Raw genomic sequence first — 15,273 nt, 5'->3', positions numbered from 1 at the left:
CCAGCCTCATCTCATGACCACCTGCCCCCATGCCACACAGAACACAGAGAACCTGTCCCGGCCCACAGGCTGGGCCCTCGTTGCCCCTCCAGCACCCCAGGACAGCTGGGCTGAGAGCAGCGCCCCACTCACCATCAATGCCCAGCAGCCCCTTACTCTTGTTTTCTAGGCATGGCTCAAACTGCTCGATGATGTCCTGGCAGCTCTCGAGGGTCACATCCGTCATCTAGGCCAGAGCAGGGGCATGAGCCCAGGTAGCCCATCCCTGGCCTGGGATAGCCTCAGGCAGCTCCCCCATCACCACTGTCCCCTGCCTGTCTCTTACACCAGGGATGACCATGGTACCCAGGGGCACTGGCCAGCCAGCCCCAGTGTCACATGACTTGGGACTACCATGGATCACGTGGCTTTTGGATGACTTGCTCTGACTGTGAACTCTGACAGCACAGGAGGGGCCTCTGATCTCATCAGCTGGATCACCCCCAACCAGTGCAAGAGCTGTGGCCCAGAGTGGGCCTGGCGTGGAGCAGAGGCCATGTATGGGTGGGTACAGGAGAGCGAGAAGCTTCATGCCCCCTTGGCAGAGCCAGGCAGGCACAGGCAGCCCCCTTATGCAGCCCCTCCCACTGTCTGCCCAAGTCCCCACACACAAACCCTCCCAAGAGATCTGAACACCACAGTCCAGCCCAGCCCAGCTCAGGCCGCCCCAGGCATCGCAGGCTGAGGAACCTCCAGGGCGCTATGGTGCAGCTGGGCCAGGAGCTACCCAACCCAGCGACGGGGCTTCTCAGAGTTCCCTGGGAACATGGTGACAGGTGGGGGATCCCAGAGCCAGCTGTGGGCCTCTGGGGAGGCCCAGCAACCAGGAGGCCAGGAAAGGGCACCAGTTGCTGGCTGGAGGACTCTGGCTCCTGAGTCCAGGGAGGGTTCCAGAAGGCTTGGGGCAAAGGTCAGGGAGGGAAGGGTCACTTCTGCCTGCCAATCCCCCATCCAGGCCCCGTTCCCACCTCTGCCTTTACTGGGACATAGGACCTACTGTCTGCAGCCAGGTCACCCACAGACATATGCCGGTGCCGCCCCTGGTGGCCAGGGCACAGGGCGTCTGAGACAGTGGGGTCCAGCCAGCTGATGCTAGCCTCCCCAGCCTGGGCCATGCCTCCCAGGCATCGTGCCTGCAGGATTGGAGAGGCGGCTGCCACGGGATGGAGCCTGGCAAGCTGCGCCGTCAGGTCGGGGCATCCCGGGAGCTCAGGCCCAGGGGCAGCCCCAAAGGCCAGCTCTGGGTTTGTAGTAAGCTCGGGGGTGGGGTACTGCTGGGAGATCCTGGGTAAAACCCACCCAGACCCTACCTGGGATTCCCAAGGCTCCTCCTGCCATTCCCATCCTCCCCCTCAGACCATCACCGAGAGGCTGACGCAGCGCAGGTGGCCAGTAGAGTGGAGGTGCCTGAGCAGTACCCCCAAGCCGAGCCATCTTGGTCCCCTAAGGCTTGCCCTGTCCCTGCTGTCCTCCCTGAGGAGGGTCCAGGGTCCTCACCTGCACTCCTACAAGGCCGGAGGGTGGCCACACAGAGTCTGAGCCCCTCTCACGGAGCCCTGTCCCCACTGGGGCTCTGCCCTTCCCGTCCACTGCCTGGCTGGACCTGCAACTCCTGCCACCAGGGCATGTGGTACCCAGTCTCTGCCTAGGCCTGGTACAAGATGGCCAGAGCCCTGAACCTCTGGACATGAGGTCCCCGGTCAGTGGGGCAGCGTCCAGGGAGCACGTGGCCTTTGCATTGGTCTCTAAGGATGGCCAGGACTTCTTGGGGTCTAAATAAAGGGGTGAACGTGCCCCTCTGGACTCCACGAGGCATCTGAGTATCTGCTGGACAAACGTGAGTGGACATTGTGGCGGGCCTGGCACCCTAGGGGAGCGAGTCAGCCAGACCCATGTGGCTGGAACACAGGGGCAGATCTCAAAGGCTGGGCCACAGAACGCTAGTTCACAAGATGCTCAACACCAAGGCAGGAGGCGTGGTCAAGCTGTGGGAGGCGCAGGGTGTCCACAGTCAGGACCAAGCCATTCAGAGGCCCCTGGAGGAGAAACCACAAACCTTCCGTACCTGCTTGGCTGCCCCATAGGGTGCACCCTGTAATATCAAAACTAAAGCCAACTTGGGGGGCTCTCAAATGCCAGGCTGTGACCTGCCCCACCCTAATCTCTCCATCTCAGAGCAGGGGCATGAGCCCAGGTAGCCCAGGGATGGCCTGGGATAGCCTCAGGCAGCTCCCCCATCACCACTGTCCCCTGACTGTGAAGCTCAAAGCTCAGAACAGAAGGCAAGGCCTGATGGCTGGGCCCCCAACACCTGCCCGGGCAGCGCACCTTCTGTTCCACCTGCAGGAAGCGCTGCAGGCTGGCGGCATCCAGGTGGTCCTTGTGGTTGCTGTAGGTCAGCATGAGCAGGTAGAGGTCCCGGCGGGTGGACATCATCTTGTAGAAGGCACAGAACTCTTCAAAACCCAGCGTCCCTTGGTGGTCGTCAGTATCTGCTTCCTGCAGTGCAAGACCTTGGGTCCCCATTGGCACCTCGACCAGGGCTATGTGCACAGGGGTCCTTCAGGGCCGCCCCGCTCCCCAGTCAAGACCAACACTCAAGCCCACCCTCCTCTACTCCACTGCTCTTGTCACAGCCTCCAGTCACTCCCCAGGGCACGGGCCCACCCACCATGAGGACAGCCCCATGAAAATGCAGAACTGACGCACCTGCCCAACGCCATATGCCTTTCACCTTCAACCCACAGCCAACTCCATATACTCACCCCACACAGCAGTTAACACCACCCACACGGAAGCCACCACCACCCACATGGGAGTCTACACCCCCACACACAGCAGTCAACACCACCTACAGGGGGGCCAACACCACCCACATGGGAGCCAACATCACCCAGACAGGAGTCAACACCACCCACACGGGAGTCAACACCACCTACACGGGAGCCAACACCACCCACATGGGAGCCAACACCTCCCACACGGAAGCCACCACCACCCACAGGGGAGTCTACACTCCCCCACACAGCAGTCACCACCACCCACACGGGAGCCAACACCACCCACACGGGAGCCAAAAACACCCCACACGGGAGTCAACAACACCCACACGGTAGCCAAAAACACCCCCCCCCACACGCGCGCCCCCACCCCCCCCCCCCCCCCCGCCCAACCCCCCCCCCACACGGGACTCCACCCCCCCCCCCTGGGAGCCAACGCCACCTAACATGGGAGTCAACACCACCTCACACAGGAGCCAATGCCACCCACACGGGAGCCAATGCCCGCCACACGGGAGCCAATAACACCCCACCCAGGAGTCAATGCCACCCACACAAGAATCAATGCCACCCACATGGAAGTCAACGCTCCCCACACAGGTGCCAATGCCACCTCACATGGGAGTCAGTCAATGCCACCCACATGGGGGTCAACAACATCCCCTGGGCTGGAGGCCGGGCAGCCCAGCAGAAGCCCAAGGTGATACAGGGGCCGTGGGAATCCCATGGCAGCAATAAAGTCCCCATGGAAGGGGATGCTTGAAATCCCTGAGCCCTAAGGATTGAGGCCTTTACCTCACAAGGGTATGGGAGCCCAGGGCTGGGCAGGGCAGAGTGAGAGCATGACCTACTTGGAGGTGACACGGCCCCAGTGTGACACCCCAGCTCAGTCGCCACTCACGAGAAACACCAGGCCCGAAGGGACGCAGTGCCTAGCTCTGCTCTTCAACGAGTTCCAGAGCTCAACATTTCAGGCAGGGGCAGCCCCGACAGCTCGTTTCACACATGCCCAGCTGCCCAGCATCTTGAGGGTCCTAGGCTCCCGGTGAGCCGCCTGCTGTCACTTCGGCCCTGGCCCCCCACTGAGGATGTGGCCAGAGATGGGATGGACTGATCAGATGTACCTTGAAGGCAGGGTTCTGCCCTGTGCCTGCTCACCCCAGGCCTGGCCACACCAACACCCAGCCGGCAGGTGTCCACCTACACTGGCTGAGCCCTCGGGCCTCCACGGAAGGCCCAGACTGGGTACCCCGAGATCAGGAAATGCCTCCAAAAGTCGAGGAGGTGCTGCATCCGCCACAGTGGTAGCCTAGAGGCTTCGTGATTCGGGCTTTCAGACAAGCCCCACCAGGTCCTCTTCCCAGAGCCCACATAGGCTCAGGACGGCGTGCTCTCAGCAGCCCACCTGGGGGCTCCAAGGGGGCCTGCAAGGAGCCCAGAGTGCGGTTGAGGGAGCAGGCCACAAAGGGCTACCTGCACGCTGGCCACACTTCTCAGGACAGCTCAATGGAGAGTGCCCAGGGCCCTGCCTCGGCCTCCAGACGTGCCTCAGCTGAACAGGGACCAGGGCCAGCTCAGCACCATGGACAGCAGCAGCCACCAGCCTGCGCTGGGGAACAGCCTTGCCTCCTCCTGGGGCCACGATCTGTGGTGGCCAGGGGTGGTGGTGCCAGCTCCCCTGGGATCCCCTCTGTGCCAGGGGAGTCACTAGTCGGGTGGCCCCATCACCCCCTTTGTCCCTGTCCCCAGGGCAGAGCCCTGGCTGCTGCATGCCCTACACCCATGGCTTAGCGTGAAGGTCAGGACCCCAGGGACAGGCTGTGTGCCCACACTAAGGCTGGGATGAGGCCAGCATGGCATGAAGGGCCCAGCTAAAGCCACATGCACTGGGACCCAGCAACACCAGATGAAGCCCCGGGTTGCCTGGTGCAAGGTGTGAGGGTAGCCCCAAGTCTGGGGGTGCCCACTCACTGTACCCAGGACAGCCGTGAAGGGGACAGGCTGCAGCTCAAAGGGTCCCCGTGGGACAGAGTCTGGGCTGGTGGCCCTTCCAGGGCCTGTGGCTAAGCTGGGCAGAGATGCAGCCCTTCCAGAGTGGCTGTGTGCCAGGGTGAGCCACTCGCCAATGAGCAGGAACAAAAATGCTCGGACAGTGAGGCCCTCAGGGGGCCTGAGCCCAACCCTAGAACGCCCCTGACAGTCACGCGGTATCTTTTCTTTCCACAAAGGGAAGCCACCGCTGTTGAACATGTACCTCGGCCGAGCCTGCCTCGGCGCCCACCCAGCACACTCTTTGGCAATTAGGCCCCACTGGGTCCAGCCCACTTCCAGCCTTATCTTAGGTTTGATGAAATTAGCCTCAAGCCAAGTGTTTATCCACCATGCACGTCTCTGATTCGGCCGTGCCAGGCAATGGGAGCTGTTTCCAGATTTCTCTACAGTGAAGCTGATGCCACTTCTCAGAGCCCCTCCAGCCTGGCTGCAGGCTCCTTCTTCCCTCGGCTCTGCAGGGCCGACAGAGGATGCAGCACAGACGGGCGGGGAGGCCCAGCACTCTGAAACTGGGGCCATCTCCACCTGGCTTGACCACCAAAGGCCAGGGCCACTGGGCCTCCACTGCATAGGGCTGGAGTGCCAGGCCTGTGACGTGACAGCAACAGCTGCCCTGCCATTCCTCTCCACAGCCAGCCCTGCAGCCTGGTCCTGCCTCCGCCTGCCTAGAGTTCCCTTAGGGAGGTCTGGTTGGACCTTCAGGCCCCAGAAGCCGTGCGCTCTTGCTGGATTCAGTGAGGGGCATCTGTCTTCTCCCACTCAGAGGCCACTCTGGAGCCCACACCCTAAGCCAGCCTGCTGCCCGGGCCCTGGCACAGTCTCAACTCTGTGGAGGGGCCTGCTGGCCCCAGAGCTGCCCCTGAGCCCAGAATGTGGCTGGGGATGGCCCTAGGCAGGCAGGGAGAGGGGGTGCAGACGTGCAGACTCAGCCACCTGCCAGCCACCACAGCCCAGGCAGACTGTCTCCCCACTGGGGCCTTCACGAGCCCCGGACAGTCCCCAGAGTGTCTGCGAGCACCCAGCCCCTAACTCACGCACAAACCCCGTGCTGTGAACAGTCCAGCCTCCCTCACTCCAGCCAGGCATGACCAGCCATCTACAGTGAGAACAGGCAGGAGCAGGCAGGAGCTGACAGGGGCTGGACACGGCGGAGCTGTCAGACTGTGAGCATGTGTGTGTGTGTGCACGCGTGTGCATGTGCGTGCCTGTGTGCATATGTGTGTGTGCACATGTGTGTGCACATATTTATGCACGTGCATGTATGTGTGTGCACCTGTGTGTGTGTCAGAGACCCCGGGGCCTGGCGCTTGCGCCCACAGAACCCACTTTCCAAGCTGCAGCAAAGCAGCAAGGCCCTAGGGCCTGGTTTGCTGGCTCAGCCGGCGCCGCCCGGAACCAGGACCTGCTGACGGGCAGAGTTTCTCTCCCCCGGCCCAGCAGGCGTTCCGGAAACAGAAACTAATTACAGACAATAAAGGCTGCAGCTCAGCTGAAGGCTGCATTTTCATAACTCCTAACATCAGGGTGGCTGGGCGAGGGCCACACGGGGAAAGTAACAAGAAACTGGGCCCCGCCAGGGCTGGGGTGCTCCCCTCGAGGCTCGCCTTACCCTGAACATCTGCTTCACCCTCTGCCGGGGCAGGTTCACGTTGAGCTTGTGCAGCAGCTGCAGGACCTCGCCGATGCTCAGGCTGCCATCCCCGTTCTTGTCGGCCTCATCAAACGTCTGCTTCAGCCACTTTGGTGCCGAGTTAGGGGCCAACAGGGATCCACGGGTCCAGCTCCACCGCCCCCACCCTCTGGCCTAGGTAGGAAGGAATAGGGGACCCCAGCCTACTGGCCGCTTCCCCAACATGTGACCCGGCAAAGGGCAGGGGCCCTCCCAGGGTGGGCAGCCAAGGGGCCGGTCCCTGGGTCTGCCCTGCCTGCTCAGTGCCCAAGGATATTGGTCCCTGGTGCGCTGGCGGCGAGCCAGGCTGTCCTCGTCGCTGATGCCGGCCATGAGGTAGCGCAGGCCAGTGACCCAGGTGCGCGCCACCTCGCTGCTGGTGGAGACCAGGTCCAGCGACTCGCGGTGGCTGCCGTGGTAGATACTGAAGCAGCAGTTGGGGTCAAAGCTGCCATCGGGGTAGCGCTGGAAGACCTCCGACTGCCGCCCCTCACTCACCTCCTGGATGGAGTCGATGGAGACTGCGGGGTGGGGAGGGAGCACAGGTCAGGCCAGCTGGGGCCCAGCGTCCCCCTGCCAGCAGCCCCAACACAGCAGTGACCAAGCAGCTGGGAGCTCCTTGCCCACCTATGCGGGACCCTCGGCAGGGCCCAGGGTCCAGGGTTCAAGAACAAAGGGTGAAGATCTGCGAGACTGCACAGCCCCCCACTGCTGACCCGTGTCCCTCCCCCTTTCCCTTTCCTGTGGAAAAGACACAGCCCCCACGAAGGAAAGCGTCCGCCTCCCCCCACCTGCAGCCCCCGGTGCCCGGCTGGCCCAGGGCTCCACGTTTAACCAGCACGTCTCCACGTTCCAAGGAAGCCCCGGGCCACCTCCAGGGCCCCAGTGCCACAGGTGGGGACAGCGGCTCCAGGGAGCCCCACCTCTGTGCTCAGGTGCATCGAGGCTGTCATGACCTCAGGACCGCCTGGGGGCTCCACAGCGCGGCTCTCTCCAGGGGCCCAAAGTGGCTACATGCTTGGCAATTGCTGGGCTGAGGCCTTGCCGGGCATGCCTGGGTCCTGCCCATCAGCAAAGCCCGCGGAGACCCTGGCTGCACCCTTATCCCAGCCTTTGAGGACTGCCATGTCTCTCCCCAAACTGTGGGACTCCACCCCGTTCCCCGTGTGCCTCAACCCTGCCCGCGCACCCCTGCACAGAGCCTCCATCTCCGGTGGCCCCTGCTCCCTCCAGCGGCCCTGCCCAGTGGCTGCCTGGGCCACCCATCAGCATACCCCTGTGGGGCTCGTTTCTGTTTATGGGGAGCTGTAACCTCCCCAGCTAGACGGACAATGCTGTGCTCCTCCTCCCAGCCCAGCACTCAGCACAGGGCTGGGCGCAGCGCTACTTGCTCCTGAGTCCCAGGGAGCTCTGCCAGGCGGGCAGGGGACCTGGATCCTCCCACCCCACAGCCCAGAGGTCACTGTGGATCCCCAAGGTCACTGAGCCCAGAGGTTTCCAGGCCTAGGGTCTCGCTGCTCCTCAGCCATCAGTGGCTGCCCTGGGAAGGTCCCTACCCTCGTGTCCCCCCGGGGACTCTGACCTGCCCCCCTCCCCAGGGCTCCTACTCACTCTTGGCCTTCTCATTCTTGCGTGAGGGCCTCCAGCGGATGCAGGAGCGGTGCTCGTCCAGGTAGTAGAAGCGGACCAGGCCCTTGGAGCCGCCACGCAGCTTCACCATCTGCATCCCCTCCTGCATGGCACCCATGCACCGCTCCACTGGACATGAGAGAGACACGGCCGTCAGCAGAGGCACGACCACTCCTCACGGGAGAGACACGGCCATCAGCGGAGGCACGGCCACACCTCACAGGAGACACACGGCCATCAACAGAGGCACAGCCACACCTCACCTCGCCCGGCCCCACCCAGACCACCCTGCCAGCAACAAGGCAAAGGCCAGAGCCCAGGGCCACCTCCACCCCAGGTGCCGGCTTGCCTGGGTCACACAGCCCAGCTGGGCCCCGCCACTCCTCCCCAGATGGTCCTGGGGACTGAGGACCCTGCTCCCCACCCTGCTTAGCCACCTGCCGCTCCCAACACCTCCTGGACCAGTCCCAGCAGCCCTGGGAACTGGTGCTGGGTCTGGGGCCCCCAGAGCCACCACTCAGACGGAGCCAGCACTGAACTCAACAGTGGGAAGGCCGGGCGCAAGGCAAGACAGACGAGGTGGCTGGGCCTGCTGTCTGGGGCCACAGTGAGGTGGAGGCCCCTTGCCAGGCACAGGGTGGGCCTAACAGGCAGCAACCCATGCCCCCGCCCCCGCCCCCGCCCCCGGTCACAGGCCACTTCTGGGAGCAAACAGTCACATTCCTGACTATGCCCCTGCCTGGGGTGTCTCCAGGAAAGCCCTCACCCCTCATGTGCAACAAGGGCCACGAATGGTGCCACAAATGTCCACGTCCCAGGCCCCACACAGCAGTATGGACTTGGGAGGCTGTGGTGCCGGATCCGAGCTTCACAACCCCTCCCCTCCCTCAGGCCGCCTGCCTCGTTCCTTCTCTCCCCTCCTCTGCCCATTCAGCCTCCTGCTGTAGCTTGTCCCAGGGGAGGGGGCTGCAGGCTCCAGGGAGTCCAGGCCAGAGTCAGCTGTCCCACCCCCTCGGTTCCTGTGCACCTGCTCACAGAAAGCCTGGGTCCCAGAGGTACCATCTGCTAAAGCACAGAGACGTTAATCCCACCCCAGGTCTGCACACTGAGGGACCCCGGCAGGGTGTTGTGGAGGACCAAGGGCAGTACTGGCCAGGCCTCCCTGGGGAAGCTACTACATGATCACAAGCAGAGGGGAACTGAAGGGATGGAAAGCATGGCACAGGGGGCTGGGCTCTTCGGGGCACACGGCAGGTGAAGACACAGGTATGGCTGCAGGGATTCAGGAGAGGGGTGAGGCAGGACACGGGGGCAGGGGGTGGGCAGAGGCCTGCAACAGGGCAGCCTGGATGGGACCCCGTCTGCCGCTGAAGCAGAGAGCTGTCAGGCCAGCATGGACCAGGGCCCTCCACAGGCCACCACAAGACACACACTCCCCACTCCCAGCCATGCCCAGCCAGTCTCCTCTGCAGAGTCTCCTAACAGCAAGGGCCCCTATGTCCAGCGCCAGCCCAGCTGCCTGGGCTGCAAGCACCAGTGACCCCAAAGCACAAGGGACCCCATTAATGAGAGCATTGGAGCCACCTGAGATCTCCCCCTGCCCCTTGGGTTCAGCCCCCAGGCCCCGCAGGTGCCTGGGAGACCAAGGTGTGCGGAGCATGCCTCTGAGCGGCCGAAGGGCAGGGCCGGCCGACGCTGCTGGACCCACATGACCCCTAGAGCACCCAGGGGGACGGGAGAGGCGAGTGCAGGGATGGGATGGAGGCCCAGGCTTCCGCCACCTCCAGGAGCAGCCCCCACCCACCAGGCACCTGGACAGGGCCAGCACTCATTCCGGGTCACTCCCCTGCCCCTTCTTACCCAGGGGGTCGAGCTGCCACTGTGAAGACAGCGCCACACTCCCTCCAACCCAGAGGAGTACCTCCGCCAGCCAGGCCACCGTTCCCTTGGTCCGGCTCTCAGGGGAGGGCCAGGGGCCAGACATGTCCTGACGACAGCCGGGCGGTTCACGGAGGCCACAGAGGCCTCCCCCGGCCATCAGGCAGCAGAGGTCAGGCACTGGCAGTGCTGGCGGCAGGACCTCTGTGGGGCCTTCTCTCCTCCGCCTCTTCCTCCTCCTCCTCAGGGCCCTCTGAAGCCCGCACAGGGCTGTGCCCGGGCCCGGCTGGCATTGGCCTGACCGTCACCTGCTGGCCTGATGGCCCCCAGGCCAGCCTACCCACCCTCCAGGGCCACCAAGGAGTCCCTGACGCAGCCGCCTCCCAAGGCTGGGGGAGCGAAGGGCCTCAGCCCCGCCCAGCCCCGGGCCCAATCCCTGTGCTAATCCCAGCTCCAGCCCAGCTGGCAGAGGATTTAGGCCGAGGGAACTCCCAGCTGGGGACAGGAGGGCACTGTGGAGGCAACAGTGTTTCCCAAGGCCCAGACTACCAGAACCACACCAGGGCTGCGGGACAAGAGCAGGACCAGTGGGGGCCCTCCTGAGACCAAGGTCCAGACCCACACCAGGGCTGCAGGACAAGAGCAGGACCAACAGGGGTCCTCCTGGGACCCAGAGGGTGCAACTGGAAGGCCTGCAGGGCACCATCCTCAGAGGACCCTGTGTGGGGTGGGCCTCCCCGCTGTGTGCCCACCACGGATGCCGAGGCTGGGCCTGGAGTGGTCCCTGCCCTCACCCCGCATCCCTACTTATGGGGACCTCTGAGTGGATCCCCAAAGTCCAGAGGCAGGCGGCTCGGAGCAGGGGCAGAAGCTCACCTCATCCCCACAGCGCCCAGCCTGGTGGCTGCAGAGGGGAGCCAAGCTGGAGCGCTTTCAGCAGCAACTCCCAGCCCAGGCCCAAGGACGTGGGTCCTTGAGCCTGGGTTGGGGTCTCCGTGTCTCCCTCATGCAGCTGCAGCCCCAGCCTGACCTTTCTCCCCGGTCACCGAGCCGTGGCGGAGGAGGTGGCCCCATGCCCAGGGCACGTTTGTCCCCACATTCTGCCCTACAAGGATGACAGCTGTCTGACCTGGAGAAGGGCCGCACCCAAGGAGGACCCACCCCACTGTCTCAGCTCCCACTGAGGTAAGGACTCAGGTCCCACTGCCACCAGGACCACACAGCCCACCCTGTTTACTGGCCCAGCACTGCAGGACGGCACAGGCTCTCCCATCCCTGAGTCCAGGCCGGGACACCAGGGGCAGCTGTGGGAATGGGAGGTGGCAGACCCCGGCTGAACACCAGCCACCTGTGTCCTGGCCATGCCCGTGCTTCATGACTACGCTGGGGGGAACCCTGCCCTTCTTCCCACCTACTGCCCAGGCTCTATTGGCTCCAGCAACAAGGACTGCAAGGTGCCGGGCAGTTGCCCTCCTCCCCTGACACCAGGGGAGGAGTTTGGCCTGCAGAACCCAGGACAGGGAGGTGCCAGGGCTGGGCATCTTGGCAGAGCTCCAGGGCCAAGGTCAGGCGTGGGAGGTGGCAGTCCCTGAGGAGATGGCCATGCATCTCTGGCTGACCACTGACGACCGGGGCCACACCCAGCCAGATCAGATGCAATCAGCGCAGAGTGAACCCAGGCCCCACCAGGGGCCCCGTCACAGGCTCTGCTGCTCTTGGCGGAAGCAGGTCAGCAGGCGTTTCTGGGCTCTGCCGTGGAATTAGATTAGGGAGTCATGAGCCGTGGAGAGAGGAGAGGGGCTGGAGTCCCGGGCATCCTCAGGAAGACAGGGCCTCGGGGCACAGCCACCGTGTAAGGGGCAACACAGGGGCCAGGAGGTGGCCCGAGGGCCTGGAGACAGACCAGACGGCCACAGCCCTGGCCCAGGGCCCCTGCCCACCCCACACTGGGCTGCTGAGGGCTTCCACTCTGACACAGGGGTCCAGTTCTCCTTCCTGCACCTCAGAGGCCTCCTGGCCTGCGACACACCTGCTCTTCCCTCACCCTGGGCCTGGCCCCGGCTGGGGGTGCTCCCGTCTGTCACCCGTCCCTCCTCGAAGCTCCCCAAGGCTGGGCCTCTGCCCCCTCCCTCTCTCCCTTAAGCTCTCAGCCACTAGCTGATCCCCCATCAGCTGGGGTTAGGGCGCAGAGGCCCCCATCTGCCTGGGCAGGGGTTCTGAGAGGGGCCACACATAGAGTGCCTGGCCCCAGCCCCCCAGCGTGGGGCCCAGGCTCCTGCACCCCAGGTCCCCTGACCTCCTCAGCAGCCGAGTCGGGCTCCTCCACTGACCAGGCAGGTGGAGGCCCGGCTAATCCTTCCTGACGCAGGCCTCTGCCGGGGGGCTGCCCTGCCTGCCCTGAGGACCAAAGGGACCGCCCACTCCCCTCCAAAACTCAGGCAGACACAAAACTGCAGCTGCAGAGTGAAGCCAGGGGTGCCCCAGGCCAAGAGACGTGGCAGGGGCCCAGGCCCAGGGACTTAAAACCCCTCCCTACGTGCTGCCTATGAACCAGCCCAGGGCCCAGTCCAGCCCCCACACAAGGTCAGGGAGGGGGTGCCCCACCCCCATGCCGGCAGGCGAGCCCAGCCCCACAGCCTGCACTGGCCGGCCCCCATGCTCACCCTGCCTGCCCTGAGCCAGGGGCCGGCCATCCTGAAAGCCCACAGGGAAGTCGAGGAAGCCATGCTCTGCTCTGCAGTTCCACACAGGGGCCCAGCCCTCAGCCATGGTCCACACCCACCCCAGGCCGCTCGGCCCCTCCCGTCAGCCTGAGCCAGGACACCTGATGTGGGAGCTCAGGTGGGCTTGAAACAATGCACCTGACTGTGGGCCGGTGCCGGGGGCCAGACTGGGAGGGGCCGGCAGTCCTGGTCAGGGGCAGATACAGGCTCCGTCGGGTAGAGGAGGGCCCTGGCTCACCTGCTGCTCCCCCAGGTACCTGCACACCACGGTGGGGCTCCCCAGTCTCAGAGCACTGCCTGACCCCGAGACATCCCTGGGGCAGGGACCTCAAGTCCTTCTCCCTGCTCTGCCCCTGTGAGGCCATGACCCAGCACACAGCAGGCACTGGCTGGACACAGGTGGACAAGGAGGGACGGGCAAGACAGAGGCGGCTAAGGCCACTAGGCCTGCGCTGAGGAGGTGACAGGAGCCAGCGTCCACACTGGTGTCCTGGGTGCAGCTCTCCAGGGTCTGGTCGGCTTCAGCCCTGGGCCTGGAGAAGCCTCCCACACAGATGCACCCAGACAGGCGGATGGGCGGGCAGACGGGGCCGCACCCCAGGTGGGGAGAGCGCACGGGAGGGCTGTGCGGGCCCCACGGTGACACCCAGAGGAAGGCGCCCGTGATCCCCTGGGCTCGGCCCCCGCACCTGGGCTGCACCGGCTCACCCTGACTGCCTGGCTCTGGCGGCTGCTGGGAAGCAGGGGTCCTGGACCTGCCCCTGACCTTGGGTTGTCCTCCCTGGCTCAGTGCCTCAGTTTCCCCACTCTGAGAAGTTTGCTCCTGCAGCCCCTTCCTTTCTTCCCAAGGCTGGAACCGGGCGGGTGGCAGCGGATTAGAGGACGAGCGTGTGCTGTCAGAAGCCAGGGCGGTGTTGGCTTAATTTTGTTTTTATGGCGGAGATCAATCTTGTCCTAACACAGCAGGCAGCACGGGCCTCGCAGCTGTCATCGACAAGGGGCCGGCGGGGGCTCAGCGTCTCCGCCTCTCCCCGGGGAAGGCTGGAAAATCAATGGAACCTTCCAACAAAACCCACAAATCACACCCACAGGCCTCCCGGCGCGTACACACACCTGGGGCACCTTTGGGTGCCGCAGCCCCTCCCACGACGGGGGTACGGGGACTGCACACGCCCCTCCACCAACCTCTTCCCTTCGAAAGCACGTATGGGGCGGGCAGGGGCCCCACCTCTTCCAGGCCTGTCCAGAGGCGGCCCTGGCTGCCTCTAAGCCCCCTCCTCTCCCAACGCTTGCTGCCTTTCAGCAGGACCTTCCACCAGGCCCACCCGTGTCGCCCTCTGAAGCCCCCACAGGGCTGTGCCTGGGCCCAGCTGGCATTGGCCTGACCGTCACCTGCTGTCCCGATGGGACCCAGGCCAGCCTACCCACCCTCCAGGGCCACCAAGAGTCACTGAGGCAGCCGCATCCCAGGGCTGGGAGAGCAAAGGACCTCAGCAGCAGTGAGGCATGAGGGCCGGACGCTCCTGCAGCCCTTCCTGGCCCTGGCCCTTCTGCAGCCCCCGCCTGCCCCTCACAGCCCCAGCGTCCCCCTCCTGTGCTGCCCCCAAGGGCTGGCCCAGCATGCAGGAGGGGCTGAGCCTGTGCTTGGGTGGATGGGAGGGAGGAGGAAGTGGCCGCCTTGCCCCAGCCACGGTACCCACTGGAGATCAGCCGGGCCCCTGGACTGGCGCCGCACAGGAGGGAGGGCCGGGCCCACACACATATGGTGGAGATTATTTAAACGTCTGAGAGAAGCGACTTGTCCCCCCGCACGTCTGGGAGCCTCGTCCCCAACTATTTTTATTTTATCAGGAGTGTGAGTTGGTGCCTCGAGCCCTCCCCGCAGGCAGGACCCCAGGGTGGCCGTGCTAGGAGCTCAGGGATCCCAGAACCAGGCTGGGCCTAAGGGGAACCAAGGGCAAGTGCCTGGGGCCCGTGGGGCTGGGGCCGCTCCAGACACGCCTGGAGGGCACCGCAGGGACAGACGCTCTGCCCTTTCCTCTGGCAGCGCCCTCCGCGTGGCGACCATGCCAGCTCTCAGCAGGAGGTGGGGGCATTGTGGAGGGGAGGGCCTGACCCCATGGCAGTACCCAGCTCGGCAGGGGAGCAGGCCAGAAGGGGCCCTGGGGCCTGACTTTGTTCTGCCCCCTTGGGTGGCTCCTGGTCAGTATGCACAGAGCCCTGGGGGAGCTGGAACTGCCAGCGCCCTAGAGGGTGGGGACAGGTTCTCCACTGGCTGCGCCGCCTGACCTGCCCACCACCTTCCACCGGCTGCAGAGCAGGGGGAGGACGGCAGCCAGGCTCATGCTCCCCTGGTGGCCCAGCTGCTGCTAGAAAGATCCGGCTCCCACGGGGCCCAGAGGGAGGGCCAGCAGACACCTTCCTTCTGTCATCCGGCCACCCAGTGTGGAGGGATGCACAGGAGGACTTGTGATGGTCACAGGTGTCCAAAGCAGTCCCAGTT

The 15,273-nt window shown here is 64.7% G+C and overlaps 1 protein-coding gene across 6 annotated transcripts in view; it reads right to left on the bottom strand.

The window, feature by feature from the left end:
• PLCH2 (phospholipase C eta 2) overlaps window positions 1–15,273 on the bottom strand; it is a 74,066-nt gene that overhangs the window by 18,975 nt on the left and 39,818 nt on the right. For 3 of the 6 annotated variants that reach the window (XM_031663747.1, XM_031663750.1, XM_031663748.1), the window contains exons 2-6: window positions 8,152–8,298; window positions 6,818–7,061; window positions 6,481–6,610; window positions 2,368–2,538; window positions 133–226 (exon numbers count right to left, since the gene is read on the bottom strand). In XM_031663747.1, coding sequence (XP_031519607.1) covers window positions 133–226; window positions 2,368–2,538; window positions 6,481–6,610; window positions 6,818–7,061; window positions 8,152–8,298 — 786 coding nt within the window. Of the gene's footprint in view, window positions 1–132; window positions 227–2,367; window positions 2,539–6,480; window positions 6,611–6,817; window positions 7,062–8,151; window positions 8,299–10,029; window positions 10,438–15,273 lie in introns of those variants that run through there. The other 3 variants (XR_001900426.3, XM_009214244.3, XM_009214399.3) reach the window with 3 other exon arrangements.

Source organism: Papio anubis, chromosome 1 (assembly GCF_008728515.1).
Source record: "Papio anubis isolate 15944 chromosome 1, Panubis1.0, whole genome shotgun sequence".
Lineage (NCBI taxonomy): Eukaryota > Metazoa > Chordata > Mammalia > Primates > Cercopithecidae > Papio > Papio anubis.
The sequence above is the reverse complement of the archived record's forward strand: the minus strand, read 5'-3'. Positions and strand labels throughout refer to the sequence as shown.